Genomic DNA, 17,337 nt, shown 5'->3' with positions numbered 1-17,337 from the left:
GTGGTTCTCCCTTTTTTTGCACCCTGCTGGCATCTTCTAAGGCAGGTAGATGGACAGGTAAGGGGCCACTGCAGCTGCAGTCAGTTAAATGTAGAGACTTAGTGTCACTGTGAAGCTTTGGGTTTGCAAGGCAGCACATCTGCTTTGTGGGCTGGGCTGTTCCACCCATTGCCACTGCAGTGGGACCAGTCCATGAGCTGCTGGGGAAGGGCTGCTCAGACAAACTGGTGCTGGGGAGCAGGTAAATGCTCCATACCAGCCTCCTCTTGGTACAAGCCCAGCCACCTCCTTCTGCACGTGAGAGATGCCAAGGAACTGAAGGGAGTTCAGAGTTTGCTTCTCAGTGAAGAGTAGACCATGAACTCCCATTTAGCACGAGGTAAGTGGTGAATGTTCTTATCACAGAGCAGGTAGAGTGTAGTAAAGTCATGCCTTTGGTTGCCTTCTGTTAAGTCCTTACAGCCTTTACAAATACTCCCTGCATTGCACAGGAATCTGCTCTATGGCAAATGGTGAATCAGAGCTTGTGCATCAGGTTAGATGTGGTCAAAAATACTTGGACTGGGCTTGGGTGTCAAGGAACTCAGCAGGGAAGGGATAGAAGGGAGCCTGCTGGGCTGTGCTGTCTCCAGCCACCAGCTGCTGGCCCTTCCCTTTGCTCAGCTGCAGACAGCCAGTCCTGCAGGCTCTGTCCCACTCCCAGACAGGGGCAGCCAGGGAAGCTGAAGGAAGGGCACTGAGATGCTCTGCTGTGTTTTTTGAAGCCCACTATTGCAGCTGTTTCTGGGCATGGGTGGAGGTAGCTCTAGGAGCAGCAGTGTGCATTGCAAGCTCCTGTGACAGGGACCACTCCTCAGAATGCCAGGCACTTGCCTGCTCACAATGAATGATACTAAATTGCTCTCTGTGCCACATTTCCACCTTTTCAGCTAAAGGAAACAAAGGGTAGGTTTGGATTTGCTCCAATGCAAACATAAAGAAACAAAAGTGATAGTTTGTGTCTGTTGAGATGACCACGATAGTTTTGTTCTGGATTTGTTTTGTTTTGAAAACTTCACTGCTATTAGGTGATCAGGTCTGTAACTGATAAAACTAAGGTAAGAATTTTTCCCAGGTAAGCAAATTTTTTTATTTTTTCCTCAAATTATTTAATATAGTAGTCAAACCAATTTGAATATCCAGGTGCATTATTGATTGTAGGGAATTTATTCTTCAGTAACGCCCTTTTATTGAAAAAGGCAACAATTGGAATAGTCTGAACAACCCAATAAGTCTTACCCTGAACTAAGTAAAATCCCATAAATAACTGGAATTCATTTAACATATTAAGGGAGTCAAATATTTCTAAAAACAGATTTACAGCAGTCATTTCCTTCCAGTCCAGCAGGCAGTGACACAGGAATGACCCAGGCATGGAATGAAAAGCAGCAAGAGCTTTTCACATGCACCAAGCAAAGAGCAGTTCCAGCCCTGGTTCAGTCACCAGCACTGGATCTTCAGCACAAGCCCATGAGGTAATGGTCAGCCTCCACAGAGTCCACAGGAGTTCCAGTGTTCATTTCTGCTGACTGACTTCTTTCCTTATGTGAGTAGAAGTCAGTCTTTAAAGCCTCTTCAGGGGGCAGAATGGAAGATGAAGCATCCATGTCTTGAGGTGAAGCCTTTTGTCTTCCTGCTTGCAGCAGAGAACAGTGTAGGAGCAGTCAGGAGAACCTGTCCTGTGTCTGTACTGCTAAAGGCATTTCTGCTCCCCTGACCTGGTGGAGCAAGCTGGCTGTGTTTGCACTGCACAGAGCTTGCTGTGGTTCCTGACACAGCACAAGTCCAGAAATCTCCTCCCTTTACACTTTTTTTACCAAGATCACCATGTGTGTGCTCACCTTACCCATGGAGGACAGGTACCCCTGGAAGGAACCACGCTCCAGAGGCTCAGGCAGGCTTTGCCCAGCACTGCTGTGGTGATGTGTCACTCACCACTGCTGTGTTTTCTGTTTCTGATTGTCACATGGCCTTTTAGTGTCATCCCTGGCTCATCTGTCAGTCTGCTGTGTTCTCTCAAGTGGGACCAACCAAAAGGCTGATCTCTGGGGAGCATTATGTTGGATATTACATTTTCCATATGTTTGGTCTTAGACAAGCAGGCCAGGCTTGAAAATGTGGACTTCCAGTTCTGAACACAGTATCCAGTAAGGTTGCCCTTGTAGTTGTTTACAGGTGCTGGAGAGGGGATGCTAAGCCTGGGCCCCAGCCTGGACAGAAACCACTGGCACACAGCTTGCAAGGCCAAGCTCAACACTTGTGGCAGAGAATTGACAAGGAGAGAAGGCTGCCAATGATTTCTGGGCTTTGCTATTCCCAGCTCACACTGCTTGCTGGGCACCAGTTCAGGTCAGAGACTCATCATGGCCACATCTGCAGCAGTGGCCGTGTTGGACCTTTCCAGGTCTAACCTGCCCTGGGCAGACTCTGTGCAGCTGGAGGCATCCCAAGGGGCTCCTGCCTCGGCACTGGCTGCTGTGGGGCTGTAGCTCTTCAACCATTTGGCTGAAAGCAGCCCTGCTTGGTGATACAGGAGCACCAAAGCACACTGAGGGCCATGAGCAGGAAGACAGGCTTTGAACTGGTCTAACACTAGATTATTATTCCTGAGGCAAGATGGTAGAATTTGGGGGGTTTTGTCTTAGCAAACCGTCACATAATGAGAGTCCTGCTCAGTTGTTTGAGAGAGCTTTATTTTCATAACTCAGCACGGGAGGTGTGGTGGTTGCCTTGGTATGTCTTTGGGGCACGGCACAAGGGTGTGTGTGCTGAGATAGCACTGACACATTGTGCAGGGCATAGCAAGCCAGATTTGGCACAGCCATGTCCATGATGCTTAACTTCTTTTGGAGTCACTTGTCCCCCAGCTTGCCCCATAGGTTGTATATGGTCCCTTAGGTCCAGATTAGAGGTTAGCAGCTAATGAATTTAAATGTACAATCAGGAGAGCTTGGAAGCTCTGTAGATGCAGCTAGAGAGTAGTTATAGCCACTTCCTCTCTAATAATGTGTCTCCTCTTATTTGGCACTTCTTTGCCAAGAGGAAAGGAGGGGAGAGCCCTTTCCCTTGGATGTGAGAGTGCTGCTCTGCTGCACTCTCTGCAGCACAGCCTGGGAAATGTCCCTAGATCCTACTTGGTGTTGTCTTTCCCATGCCACAAGCTGGGCATGAGGCAGTGCTTCATTTTCAACAGGCAGCAGGAGTAGCAGAATCTCAGCAGGCTGCCACAGGAGAAAAGGGCTCAGTTTCTGTAGCTTAAACCAAATCAAGACTAAAGTACTGACACTAAAGTAATGACACTTAATCAACAATTGTACTTTTTTATAGTTTTGTTCAAGGCAGCTCCATTTTCTTCAAGACTGTCTAATTCCCCAGTTACTGTTCAATCCCTCTGATAGTTGCTTCTTTTTTAAAGAGAAGCACTTTGGAGCAAGTGCCCAGTTATGTGTATGTGACCTGGGCACATGTGGGTGCACACACACTTTGTGCCATGTTCTTCTCTTAGGCAGGTGCTGTTATCCACACATTTACTGTGGCTGGGTTCTGCAAGCACCCCTGTGCTGCCCTAATAGTTACTGCCCTCAGTGAATAGCAGGGGTGATCATTTTGGCAGTATTTTCAAGAGGCACCTCTCTAGCCCACAGGATTCTGACTGCAGCAGTGGGATTGAGGCTGCATCTCACCACTGAAGGATGCAGAATTCTGCCTTCAAGGGGGACACATATTAAGCTATAGCTACTGCAGTGCTGGAGGGTGCTAACACCAATTAGGCATAATTAAGAAACTGTCATCACATCATCAGTTTCCAGATGTGATTTTTAAGGTAATGCAAAATCATTTGCTGAGGATATCCTGTGAATTTCTGGTAGTTATAGAGGCCAAATCAGATACATCTCCTACAAGAGGTTAGGAAGGTAGGTAGTCTCTGGTATTTTAATCATTTTTGAGAGCAGAGCAGGTGGTACTAAGATAGTGGCATGTCAGGAACTACTGAAGAACAGAAGCAGATGAGAAAATTACCTCGTATTTTTCCATAAATATCATTGGATGTATTGTAGAAAGAATTAAGTCAGACAGATATTTGGTGACCAAATGAAAGTTCACTTTCAATTTCTGTCTGCTGTTATTTTCCGGACAGAGTATGCCTGAAAGAAAGTTTGGCAGTCCTCCCATAAGGTTGGGTAATGTGATTAATTCTCTGTGGTTTGCAAGACTCACATTAGAAAGTTAGCTCTTAAATGTTAAATTGGCCAGTGAAATTCCCTCCAGGCAAAGACCCCGTGTCTCCCTTGAGCAGTACCGTGGGAATGGGCCCAGTGCAAGTGTGGGTGGTGTTAACACCGTGCTGCTCCCACTGACGACACAGTCTCAGGGATGTAACCATTTACTCACTGTGTTTTGGACACTGTAACTACAGCTCTGCTGGGGGAAAGGGTTTTGTGGCACGTCCGCTTACCAGCTGATGCAATCCCAGCGACATACAAATGTCATCTTCTATGCAAAACATAAAGCTGAGAAATCAGAATTAAAACTGTCATGTCTGGAAAGACAGGATGTTCTTGGATGTTTTGAAATTTGGGGCAATGTTCTTATCCTTGCCTAATAAACTTTTTCCATTTTTTTTGAAACTCCTACTTGACAGTTTTTGGTTACCAGTGAATTAACAGTCAACTAAAGTAACTAGAATAAAACCAGTATTGTTTTTGTGAGTATCAATTGAAATTAAGGGGCGAGAACAAAATTACTCTGCTGCTTTTCCCGACATCTAGAGCTGGAACAGCAGGATGTAGGAAGATCTTGTAATTTCAGGTGTGCTCTGTTACTGTTGTGCTGCAAATGTTTGAACTTAATGTCTCATTGATTTAGCCATAAGCAGTTTTTGCCTGTTTGTTTTCAGATTAGAGTAATTCTGGTGCACTGTAGTAGAGTTCTACAAAGCACACAAGTTTTGCTCCCAGCTCTGCACATCTCAGCTGGGACATGGGTGGCATTCTTTATTTGGAAAACATTTTCCTTCAGACTGGTCAGGCAATCAGAAGTGAGCAAGGTCATGTGCCGACAAAAACCAGTACCTTTGAATGAGCAGCAGAAACTCAAAACATTGTTCCCAGCCTTTTTGGACATGCAATAGCATTGCTCACCAGTTCAGGGTAAACCATTGTAAATAAAAAATATAAGAGTGCAGTTGGTTTCTACATCTCAGCTAAGAGCTGTCACCCTTGGTGACTGTCTGAGCATGTCCTCTGAATTTGTGATATTTCCAATATGGCCAGTCTTGGATACTCAACAAATGAAGATGTGGGTGGATTTCTCAGCCTCTCCCTAGGCCCTGGGGCAAAGTTGCCTCTGGATTTATCTATCTGGCTAAACGGGAGCTAGGAAAGTCAGTGAGCTGGGATTTTACACTGGAAACATTTTGCTGTCCCAGCAGAACACACAGGAGGAGTTATAGCTGTGCAGCTCTGCTGTCACAGTGCCAGAGTCCAGTGAAATGGGAAGGGCTAAGGCTGGACATCAGTGCAAATTGCAGGTCAGCAGATGGGAAAGGACAGTTGTGGTGTGCCCTGGATGCTACCACCCATCTTTGACTGGCTTCCCATTGCTCCTTGTTTTCCCAGTGTGTGGTTTGGAGGGAATGGCACAGGCCAGAGTGCCCCTTCACTGTCAAGGTGCCCAAGAAAAGGAAGGGATCTTGGAACACACTGCCTGATCTCCTCTCCATCTCCTAGAGCTGTTTAACAACCTTAAACTGCATTTGCCATCAGTAAAATAAGGTGTTTGTGCTGTTCCTCAGTTTCGCTCCTGTATGGTGACCTGTTTGGATAAGTATTCTTCCTTAGCCTAGCTGGAAGCCAGTAATGTGCATTAACTTTGTAATCCACTGTCTACGTCTGTTTTAATTTCAGAAGGCTAATGTATCCACTGTGATTCATCCTCCAGCTCATCTGCTGACCTGTTCTCAGGACAGCAAAGCTGTGGAAGGGGAGTCTGACCATTTGCATTAATTTCTTTACAAGCTGGGAGGCTGTCAACCCTGCAGGCTGGCAGGTTGAATGTAGCCAAATACCACGTTCCTGATTTTCTGCTTTGTAGCAGCAGTGCCCCCGTGAGCAGAGACAATAAGAGGAAATTTTTGATTATAAAGATGGCAACCTGCTAATGACTTCCATTCCTGCTTTCTCTCCTCTCAGAACATCCCCACCCTGGGAAGCGTAGCAATAACCATGGCGCTGCACAACTGTGATGAGGTGGCGGTAGCTGGCTTTGGCTATGACATGAGCTCCCCCAATGCACCGCTGCACTACTATGAGAACATCAAGATGTCTGCCATCAAAGAGGTAGGGAGCTCCTGCCAAGCACATCCTCCTCCTCCCAGGCCCACTGGCCACCTCGACTCCAGAGCCCGACTGGGATCGTGATGTCAACTTACAGCTGTGCAGTGTGGATCAAAACTCAGCTCCACTCATGCATTTGCTTGTAAAATTCTAGACATTCTCCCAAGCTCAGTGTATGTTAAAAATGGTTGTTACTGCTGGGAAAAGTTCTCTGGAATGTGTATATAATGTAGTTTCTTTTTGAGTGGCAGGGAAAGGATTCACATAAATGTTATCTCAAGAAGTGTGAAAGGGAGCAGTTCTGCTCTGGGGTTGAAAAGATGCGCCCTCTCCTGCTTTTTGATCCATTGGATTGCTCTCTAATCCATAGTCTTCTTTTGTGAGCTGATCCCCTCCTCAGGCCCTGGGAAGCATGGGGAAGGTGAGATCAGCCTGTGTACCTGAGCTCTCAGCTGACTCTTCAGCAGCACCTCACTGGTGTGAGCACTACTGGGCTTTGTGGAGACTGCTCTGTAAAGACAGGTCCACATTAAACACGTTTTCTGCTGCTATCACAGTGAGACAAACAGCATTTTTGGAGGAATAAAAGCTCTCATATTGGTATAATGCAGCAGTATAGATATCTTCAGGTCTGTCCATTTCCTGTACCAAACTAGAGCAAGCTTGGACGCTGGTCAAAGTTTCTATAGTGGGAAGGTTTGCTGCTTTTATGGGAGAGCTCCTTCTTTCCCAGCACAGAGGTGACCCAGGTCTTCTCAAGATTGCTTCTCCCTCTTCACTGGGTAGGGAAACTTGCTCTATCCTACTCCACACTGTGGGAAGTTGTATTGTTCATGGACAGTGGCTGTCTCCTGGCACCTGGCATTTGTTCACCCCAAGGACTTTACCGCTGATTCAGACCAGGAGGGAAGCTGGGAAGTTGTATTTTTCCAAATCACAGGACTGTACGTGTCTTAATACTCTCACAGGCTGCAGGTTGCATGACCCTAGGCAGACTGAGAGAAATTATAAATCAGTGATTAGTCAGCTTGAGAAATGAGAAGAGTGTGTCTGATTATGAGAGTAATGAGACTTTGAAGCATGAAGTTCTCAGCAGAGGCTAAGGGAACAGAGTTTAGGAAAAGGCTGTGAGGAGGTCCTCAATACACCAAGGGATTTGACATTGTGTTCCTGAGGTATCTTGTGGGCCTGTGGAGGTGGCAAGAGAGTCTGCTTAGCTCAATGGAGTAACCATGGATTTAATTAGTCCTGCTGGGAAAATGAGTGCCTATTTGAGGATTTGAGGGGTATGTCCGAAGAAGTAAATTGAATTGAGGTGATGTCTGGCTTAAGAAATCCCTGAATGGAAAATAGCTAAGGAATATAACTTTTGCAGTAGTAGAGGAGGTATCACCATCTGCTTGTAACCACTGCCAGAGACAGGACCTTGGGCTCCCCAGGCCCAGGTCTGAGGCAGTGCAGCTGGTCCCTTGGTCTTCCAGCAAAGAGATGGCTAGGCCAGAGTGAAAATGGCTACAGATGCCTGAATCCAGCCGGGAGTACAGAGACTCCTCAAGAAAGTTTCAGGAAAATCTTTTGGTGCCACTGTTCTCAGTCTGGTGAATCAGCTGCCTTTGGTGGAGAATCACCTTTGCCCAGTTGTTTCTCCTGTCTCATAAGGACATCAGTCCCATGGTCAGCTTTTGGACATGAGGACACCACTGGAACTAACAAGAATTTGGTCCTTAGATGAATCAATGGGAAAATTTGGCAAAAAGAGTTGGATAACAGAGTCCCTGGTTGAGGTTGCAGATCCACATCACTTGGATCTCTGATTTTGGAGGCCAGCACCCCAAACGGGATCCCAGGCCACTGGAAGGCTGGAGGAGGTCACACTTGGACATTGTATGTGGTCTCAGGAATAGTTAGATGAGGATGAATGCATGAAATGCAACCAGAGAAGTCTCCTGGAGAGAGCAGTTGGTGCCTGACTTGCCAGGGCTGTGCTGTGGAAGCCATCAGTCATCGTGTCCTGTACAGAGGTGAGGGAGCGTTGAAAGGTTCTGGTGAAGCCTCAGTAATTCAGATGTCAGTGGATTTGTTTCTGCAGCTGGGGCTGTTGTTGGGAGCTCTGCAGCCCAGTGGAGCTGGTTCTAGGAGGAAGGTTCCTGTTCCACTTGAAGGCTGGTTACCTGATATGTGTCTGCCCATCCAATCCTCACATCCTCACCCATGGGCTCTTCTTACATTTCACTGCCCTGGTACAAGAAAAGCCATCTGTTCCCAAGTATCAATAATTAATGCTCCTCCTGCCTCTGCCCCTCCCAATATGACAAATTGTTTGTGATATTGTGGAATGTGAAGAGCAAAGAGAGGATCACGTTTCTTTCTCTCCTATTTAATATTAATGGTAGCTGGTAATTGTTTGTCATCTGAGGGTGAAGTTGAAAGGTGAAGGGCATAATAGCTGGGTTGTTCTTCTGCAGTTGCCTTCAAAGAATGCAGAAATAGAGATTTGCCCCACTCCAAACTGGAAGCACCTGCTTGATGGAAGGGATTTGACATTGCTGTGTGCACCTGCATGCAGCTTGCAAATGGGGAGACTGACCTGCACTGGCACCTTGTGTCAAACCTTGCCCTTGGTATTAGTGAAAGAATACTGACCCAGAGCCAAGCCCCACCAAGGATTTGTCTGTTTCATCTGCTCTGACACTTAAAGGTCCAAGAGCATCCACAGGATTTTCCTCATTGTTACTTTGGGCCTCTGGGATGGTGTCCAGACCTAGTTCTTCCTGGTCCTCCTCTACATTTCAGCCTCTAAAGGAGCCACTAAAGCAGGCTATCCCTTGAAATGATGCAAGTATCATCTTTGTCCTCTGGCCTGCACACCCATGGAGGTTGGAGTGTTCATTCCTGGGCAGGGGAATGGAGCAGGTTTGCTTAACATAGCATCATTACAGCACTGAAATAACTGCAATGGGATACAGGTGTTCCACCACAGTGAACATCCCAGGTAGAAACCCCTGCAGTTTGACCAGGCTTTGGTGGGACAGAACCTCTGTTTCTGAAGTTCAGATCTCCTCAGTGACTGTCAAGCTCCTCCAGCCTGAATGTCTGAAAATCTTCAGTGTTTAAGCCTAGAGAGCAGCTGCAGGGAAGCACTCCAGCTCCACCCTGAAAACATCACTGTCTTTACAGAGGAAATGCAAACACCAGCAGTGTCCTGGGCCTGGAGATGCCACACGTGTGTGTGGATTGTGGGAGCCTGTTGGGTAATCTCCCTCTAGCCCCTTCCCTTGCCTGGTTTGATCAGGGCAAATGAGCTTGCTGGTGAGCAGGAGTCCTCTCAGCAAGGTGTGTCACTGATTTACACTTGAGGCTGCTTGACATCTCTCTGGACACCCTTGAAACCCTGTGAGTCATCTCCAAGGAATTTGTTCTGATTATATAAAAAAAGGCCAGCAAAATGCACTCACTTGCTCACGGCTGGGTGGAGATGCCTCTCCCATGCCAAGACTGAGGTGATAAAATCTCTGTGGAAATGAATCTGATTTTTCCTGTTGCTCTGTGGCACTGGCAGCTGAATTTCCAAAGGAGAAACAGGCATGCCCAGTCCATAGTTTAGCTCAACCTGTGCATTGCCCACAGGAGTAAAGGCTCTCAAGGTCCAAGATTGTGCTGCTACAGCTACCACAGAAGCCAGCTGCCTGCACTGAGTCTTCTAGGATTTCCAACTCCTGAGGGCTGGGCAGGCATTGCCTGCCCCAGAAGAAAAGGATCTGCAAGGAGGGAGATGCACTGGAGCTTGATCACTGTTAATAGTCAAGGAGAAGTGTATGGTCTTGGGACTCTGTTCTGTAGTATGGCTGCAAGCATGTATGGATTTTCCTGTGCTTGGGGATGCTTGTCAGAGTTAATTTCTCTAATTTAGTACTAGATAGCTTCTTCACCCTCTCTCCTGGGTGGCTCAGTGTATTTTGCCCGGGTTATGTCCAGGAAGAGCTGGTGGAGGAGACCTTTTCTGTTCCTCAGTGTGCTCTGGAGAGCTGGAAGCACACTGGGGTGGTGCTTTCAGTTTCAGGTGTGAGCTGGAAGATCAATGCAATTGAAACTGTGCCTCTAGGCCAGTTCTTCTGTCTCTCAGCTGCTCCCCATCATGGCTGGGGTGCAGACTCCTGGCCTGCACTTTGTGTTCTCTGATCTGTTCCTGGGACTCCACTGCCCAACAGACCCAGTGCTGTTGTATAAACTCACACAGGTGATTTTTCAGCTCCTATCCCATCTCTTTGTTTTCGCTTGCAAAACGTAGAATGGCCAAGTGTGTCATTTCTGTTCAGTGACTATTTTCCCTATTCCAAGTAACTGCAACAGCTTTTGTCCCTTGCCTGCTTCCATGAATGCTGTACAAAACATTGAGTCTTTGCCAAGGTGTCTGCTCACTTGTTTCTGTTTTCATGGCAATGAATCTATCGGAGCTGATTTTCATATACTTTATTGTATTTTTATGTCTTGCTCGGGTCCTGTAATGCTTCCTGTCCAAGCACTCCATAAAAATGTATTTTTATCACAGGTCACTGTCTTCTATTAATGTAGAAGTGTCAGACCCACTGGGAACATAGTGAAGGAAACGTGGAAATGGTGGTGAGGAAAAGGAATAATTTTAAAATAGAGTGAAATAGAAATTATTTAAGGATGGGAAAGTGACTGTTTAGAATAGTAAAAACAGATCCATAAGCAGCTTATGAAACTGAGAGAGCAGGGGGCTGTGCTAAATCATGGGAACGAAGCACAAGAGAGGCTCCCAGCATCCCTTGTCCATGTGCTCTGCCCCAGCACAGTCTTCTCAAGCCTCATGATCCAGAGGTGAGCTTCTATCCCTGGTCATTTCTTGCAGGAGCAAGAGTGTGAGCAAGGAGTTACCTCAGGTGCCACACAGGGAACATCCTGGCCGGGTCTTCTCAGCAGCTGGCTGCAGACTGCCTCGCACACTTAGGAGTGGCAGAAAGGGCAGTTCATGGTTAAAAGCCACCCTTGCTCATGCAGAGCCTGCCTGCAGTGTTTGTGTCCCACAGTGGAGCTGCTGGCAAGTCTCCTTTTTACTGGAGAAGCAGGTCGAGCACCAGCCCTGCTGTTGGAGGTGTCAGCTCCTTTGATCCAGCTGTGCCCAGCACCTCAGTGACTCAGTGCCTGACCTGAGGGGGAGGTGGGGTGGCAGCCTTTGATGGCTTCTTTCTGATCCCTGGCCCCTTCCCCAGCAGGTCTTTGTGGGATGCTGAGGACACCATCCTGTAACACTTCTCATTCAGCCTGTGCAAGGGCTGTCACAAGGGCCGGGGAGGTGGCCTGCAGCATGCAGTGACACACAGCTTTGTCTCTGTCTCTCCCCGACAGCAGCTACCTCTCAGAATTGTCCGCGAACATCGAGTTTGGAGTCTTGAGCCATAAAGGCACAGACAATAGTGCTTTATCATCATCTGGGCTCTCTCTGGGAAGCCGCCTTTTGCATTTTAAATCGACACAAGTTGCTTGGGAGGGGGTGGTAGGGCTGCTTCAGGCTTCCAAGTACCTTAAAGTTTGTGGTAGCCAACAAGAAGAACAAAACTCCTTTGAAAGCCGGGCAGATGTCTGGCGTGGTGATTTATAGACTGAAAACATGGCTATTGGAGCCTGGCTGATGAATTGTGATTGCAGTACAAGGAGTGGTGCAGACTGAAATGGAGGTCAGCTTTTGAGGGGGAGGTTAGGGGCTGGGGCAGGGGCACCTCTGAAAGGGCAGTGCTTTTTCTTGGGGCCGGCAGTGATGACTGATGAAGTTTATACATTTTTGTCTTTGTTTAAAAGCCACCTGTTTGACAGCGTTGGGGCTGAGCAAAGGCTTCACATGCTGTTCCTGTGCATAAGGACTGTGTGTCTATATGATAGAAATCTGGAAAAGATTGTTGGAATAGCAGCCCTGACCAGAGCACAGGTTCAGGTCAGAATTGCCTTGTTCAGAAGGACAGAAGTCCGGGGACACTCAGGATATCACTGAGCACCAAGACGGCAAGGAAAGTACAGCTGTAGAATGGACAGAAGCAGAATTGGGGTTTGGACAAGTTCTCTAGGAGAAGGCAGTAAAACATCTACAGAGGTGGGTTAGAGCCCAGCTACTGCCCTCAGCACTGAACACAGATGTTTGTGGGGTGCTGGGTGCCCCCAGAAATGGCACTGCCACGGATGTACAGTAGGGCTGTACATCTCCTTGTCAAAAGGAGAGCCCAGGTATTCCCAGACACAGTGGCTGGCACAGCTCTTCTCACCAGCTGGGAGGGCACGAGAAGAGCTGAGGGCCTTTCACAGCTGCTTTTAGCATGTATGAAGACATTGCAGAGGGAGATTTTAGGTAATAGCCTTTGATCAAGTGCCTTCATGGTTAAATTAAATGGAAAGTCAACAGAAGGGATGATATAACTCAGATTTTTGCTCCCAAAAGAAGGGAGCTTGATAAGCAGGGCTGTATATAGACTCAGCAGTGGTGGCAGGGTGCTCAGTGGAATTGGGGCATGCATGCAGACTCTGATCTCTCTGAATTTAGGCCTAGCCTCGGAGAATGGGCTACTAAAAACACATTCACTGAAGAGTTCATGGACTTATTGTAGACTTGAAGTCTTGTTTGTGACAGTACAATAATTATCTGTGATTCATATTTGCAGCAAGGGGAAAACTGGCAGAAAAAGGCTGTAAATATAATTTCATAAAGAACTGCTTCAAAGTGGAAGTAATAGAGGAGTGAGGAAGAGCATCAAAAGGCTTCACTCCTGATGGCTGGAAGGGACAGAGATGAAGTAGGAACTGACAAAAGTCAAATTCAATTAGATGTTGCAAAGGAAAATTAGCAAATACTGAACAGTGTTACTGAGAAACAATTAATAAGGAAGCAAGGAAAGAATTCTCAGGACTGACATCCAAGGAGGTGAAGGAAGCAGAAGGATTAAAGTAGGAACCACATGAATATATATATTACCTCTATCAGGATGATATGATGAATGTGAGGGAAAGGGTCGCTTACGGTGAGAAGTTCACAGAAAGCTAAAATTACTGGGTCAGCACTGAAAGGCAGAAGCTGTTGAAGCTAATGCAGTAGGTGTGAGAGCCCAAGAGATCTCTGTTCCACTTTGAGCCAATTAAGCTGCAAGTCCAGAGGAAAATGTCCACAATAAATCTGTCAAGTTCCACAGGATTAGCTTGTAGTGGATATAATACCTCTTTTTCCCTTCTTTTTTTGTTTTTGGTTTTTGGGTTTTTTTTGGGGGGGGAGGGGTAGGGTATGGGAGCAAGTCAAGGAAAATAATCCTGTCAAATACAGAACACTTAAACCAGCCTCAGAGGTACTGTTCAGAACTTCAGAGCAGAGTTTAAATGAAACACTATTTAAATCCTGAAAGCAAACACAACATGGATTTACCAAGGGCAGGTTACAGAAACTACTTTAATATCTTTATTTGATTGAAAAGAAAATCATTCTTGGGACAGGGGAAGTGTGGCGGTCCCGCCTGTCAGAAGTTCAGGTAAGCGTGCAATCCTGTGCCTTTGAGATATTATCATTAGTTCAGCTTCAGAAGCAGGGCTTGGTGCAACACCTGTACATGAATAGTCTCTCTAAGAGAGAGCACAAAAGACAGCACTGAATGGACAGCTGGGAGTTCCTCTGCAGGAGGTCATGTTTAGTGTTTGCTTTTATGATTTTTGGCACAGAAGGCAATGGTGTGCAAGTGGAATTTGTGATGAGACAAAACCAGGTGTGGTCAATACAAGGGAGGCTCAAAATACCATCCAGGAAGGCCATGAGTACCTTGAGATCAGAAGTGAATTGGGTGGCGTGAAACCTAAGATTATGAATGGAAGGTCATGCTATCTGGGGCAATAACACATTTTGACTCTAATCTGGGATACCATTATTTGGCAATAGCCGAGGAGGAAAGTGCTTAGATAGGTACAAATAAATCACAGAATAATTCAGGCTGCCAGACTGTTACTGGGGGAGGAAAAAAAAGACAAATACAGCTCTGGAAAGACTAGAGGAAAGAACTTCTTGTTGAGTGAGGGAATTGCCTCTGCATGAGGCACTGGTGAGCCTTTTTTCCTAGCTCATGAGAAGTAAATCTGGAGTAAATAGGGGCAGAGGGAGCTACTATAATTCTGTGAGATTTCCCAGTTTTCATGGAGTAAATGAACAGCTTGTTCTGGTAGAAGAAAGGCGTTCCTTGTTTAACTTGGTAAAATGAAGACTAAAAAGAGATACAGTTGCTCTCTCTGTGCATGTAGTAAGAGTAAGCAGGAGCGAAAACAGCTGTTAGAAATTTAAAGTTGATGTAAGAATGACTGGGCACAAAGGAGCTGTGAGTAAATCCCCGAAAGACAAGAAGAGGAGGGTGCCCAGCCATCCCTTTTGTTTCAGTACATGTGAATCCCAAGCAGTTTCAAGCACAGTGGGGCAGTCTGATGATGAAAATTAAGCAGCTCTAGAGACAAGGCAGTGAAGGTTAAAGACAAAGATAAATTAGCACTAGTGGAGACTGGAAACCAACTGTTGCCAGTAAAGTAGCACTTCTTGCTCTGCTCTGGTTTCTGTGCAGGTTTTTGTGGAGAAATGCTGCTGACATGCAGAAATACAGAGGATGTAACAGAACTGAGAAAACTCATTCTCTACAATTTGCTGTTTTTCTTGAATGCATTCCTCATTGACTCACTCTCTCTAATTCAGTGTTCCTGTATTTAAATTGCAGCATGCTTGATAAGACTAATGTGGTCTGAAGCTGAGGCATTCCCTGACTGTAATTGATTACAGACGGGGAGCTTACCTTCCTCCTGGGTTTGTCTCTGGAACATTTGCTGAGGCTTAAAATATTCTACTTGGCTTTTCTTGAAGCGACAGATGATGTTTTGTGCTTCTTTGTGGAATTGTCAAGATAAAAAGGATAGGTGGTTTGGGGCTGCTGCATTTGCATAACCCTGAAAGGTGGCTTTAACTGATGATAAATTTTCATCTAATAACTGTGACCAAGCACTGAGAGCCACTGCCACCTCCCTGGGATAAACAGCCATAACAGCACTGGCAGAGTAACTCTGCTCTCTCTGCTTTGCTCTCCATTGGAAAAGGCAAACGTCCACTACTCAGAGACAGACCCAAAGCACAGGAAATCCTGGCCTGATCCCTGGAGAAAAAGAAGGGGTCTGGAGCCTCCTCTCAAAGTTCATTGCTCCAACTATGGGCTCAGGCAAGCAGCCTGTTTGATTCCACAAGTGGAAGCTGCATTGGATGCGAGCAGGATTGGAGAGAGGGCAGAGCCAGTCTGCCAGGTTGCAGCAGTGGTGGTGATGTGCAGAGACAGGAAGGTGGAGGTGACAGTAAATGCTCTAAACTGCTCCATCACTGTCTTTGAGGTGCAGGTTGACAAGAAAAGAGCTGGAGTTTTCTGCTGGCAGTGTGTGCTATTTAAGGTGCATCCCCATGGTGCTATTTGAGGTGTCCACACCCTGAAACCTTCTGGGGTTTAGGGTGTATTTTGTTGCCTTTTCTGTTGGAGCAGTGGGACTGAGGTGCCTGCTTTCTTGTCACTTTTTGAGAAAACCGCTCTGGCTCTTGTTCCCACTGCCGCCGCTGGTGCTGGAATGCAGCTTCCTCTGTCTGATCAGCTCGGTCTGTCAGTGGGATGAGTGAGTCCCTCTGGGTAATCAGTAACCGGAGCTGGTGTTGGAGACATGCCTCATCCCTCCTGCCCGTGCTGCTCATGGGGGAGCAGCACTGCACTGAGTGCCCTGATAGTGCTCTTTGGGAGGGATGAAAGCGTGTTCTCACAAGGGAACCTCTTCCTCTGTGGGCTTACATTAACCACAAGACATTAGAGAGTACTGATGTGGACATCGCTAAGATCCATGGATCAGGTCAGAGGCTGAATGGCCTTTTGTGTGACTGTCTGCCTGTAAAAAGGAGTTAGGGGCAGTGCCTGGGGTATAAGGCAGCCTGGGTGCTGAACAACCACAGGTTGGTAGGTCTTGCCAGCAGCTTTGCAGTGAGTGCTGGAGCCAGACCTGGCTGTAATGGGAGAGACTGCAATTGTATCACCCAAAGTTTTGTTATCTACCTCCTGAACTTAAATTCCTGCTCCACTTGTACTTTTCACAAAGCAGATTTCCTCCTGCCATCAGATAAGGCACTTGCCCATGGCCTGAGGTGGCATTTTAGGTGGTTTGAGTTTGCCTACAAGTGGCTGCTTCCCCAATTCATCTGTACAAAAAACACAAACACGAACTTGTCTTCTCAGACTGTGCGATGAGGCTGAAAGGCATGGAGGACGGTTCAGACTGTGCTATGAGGTATCAGGCTCCTGGTGCTCCAGGCAGGTTTCAACAACAAGCCCAGCCAGATGCAAGTGAATGCACTGAGCCTTGGTGTCCCAGCGTGGCCTCTGTGCCTGCAGGCAGTGCTGCCTGCCTCTGGCAGGAGCTCACCCACACACCCAGCTGCCCCTGCCGGGGCTGAGCCTTCCTAGCAGGGGGCTGTGCTGGCACAAGTGACACACCTGCATGGCAGGGGCCAAGCCCAGGGCCCCCAGCTGACATGTCACATGTGGAACTGTTTCCAGCACACTGGGGGATCCTGGCTCTCTGGCTCCAACACTCAGCCCTGCTCTCCCAGCTCTCTCTGTGCCACCATCATTCCCAGTGCTGCTTTCTGGAAATGATGTTTTTTTCCTTTTACAAGCCTTTGTAACCCTTATTCCCAGTGCCACTTGTCAGTTTCTGGTTTTACATTAGCTGAAGCCAAGCACTGTTTCAGGGCAGTACCTTTTCAGTTTAGAAATAGGGCCTTATGCATTTCCAGAGTCCCAAAGAGCACCAACACAGTTCTCCATGTGTGGTCCTGTTCCCTGTAGTGGTGTAGCCTTTCCAGCATTCAGGTAACAGTGCCACTGGAAGCAGAGGAAGTCAAAGACTTCTTTTA

At 47.0% G+C, this 17,337-nt stretch overlaps 1 protein-coding gene across 8 annotated transcripts in view; it reads left to right on the top strand.

The window, feature by feature from the left end:
• ST3GAL3 (ST3 beta-galactoside alpha-2,3-sialyltransferase 3) overlaps positions 1 to 17,337 on the top strand; it is a 171,256-nt gene that overhangs the window by 148,455 nt on the left and 5,464 nt on the right. For 6 of the 8 annotated variants that reach the window (XM_030226393.2, XM_050977790.1, XM_018912364.3 and 3 more), the window contains one exon: positions 6,231 to 6,377. The exons of 1 other annotated variant lie outside the window; for it this stretch is intronic. In XM_030226393.2, the coding sequence (XP_030082253.1) occupies positions 6,231 to 6,377 (147 nt within the window). Of the gene's footprint in view, positions 1 to 1,379; positions 1,515 to 6,230; positions 6,378 to 17,337 lie in introns of those variants that run through there. One more of the 8 variants, XR_007778204.1, reaches the window with a different exon arrangement.

The sequence above is a fragment of the Serinus canaria genome, chromosome 8 (assembly GCF_022539315.1).
Source record: "Serinus canaria isolate serCan28SL12 chromosome 8, serCan2020, whole genome shotgun sequence".
Lineage (NCBI taxonomy): Eukaryota > Metazoa > Chordata > Aves > Passeriformes > Fringillidae > Serinus > Serinus canaria.
This window is presented reverse-complemented; position numbering and strand designations above follow the sequence as displayed.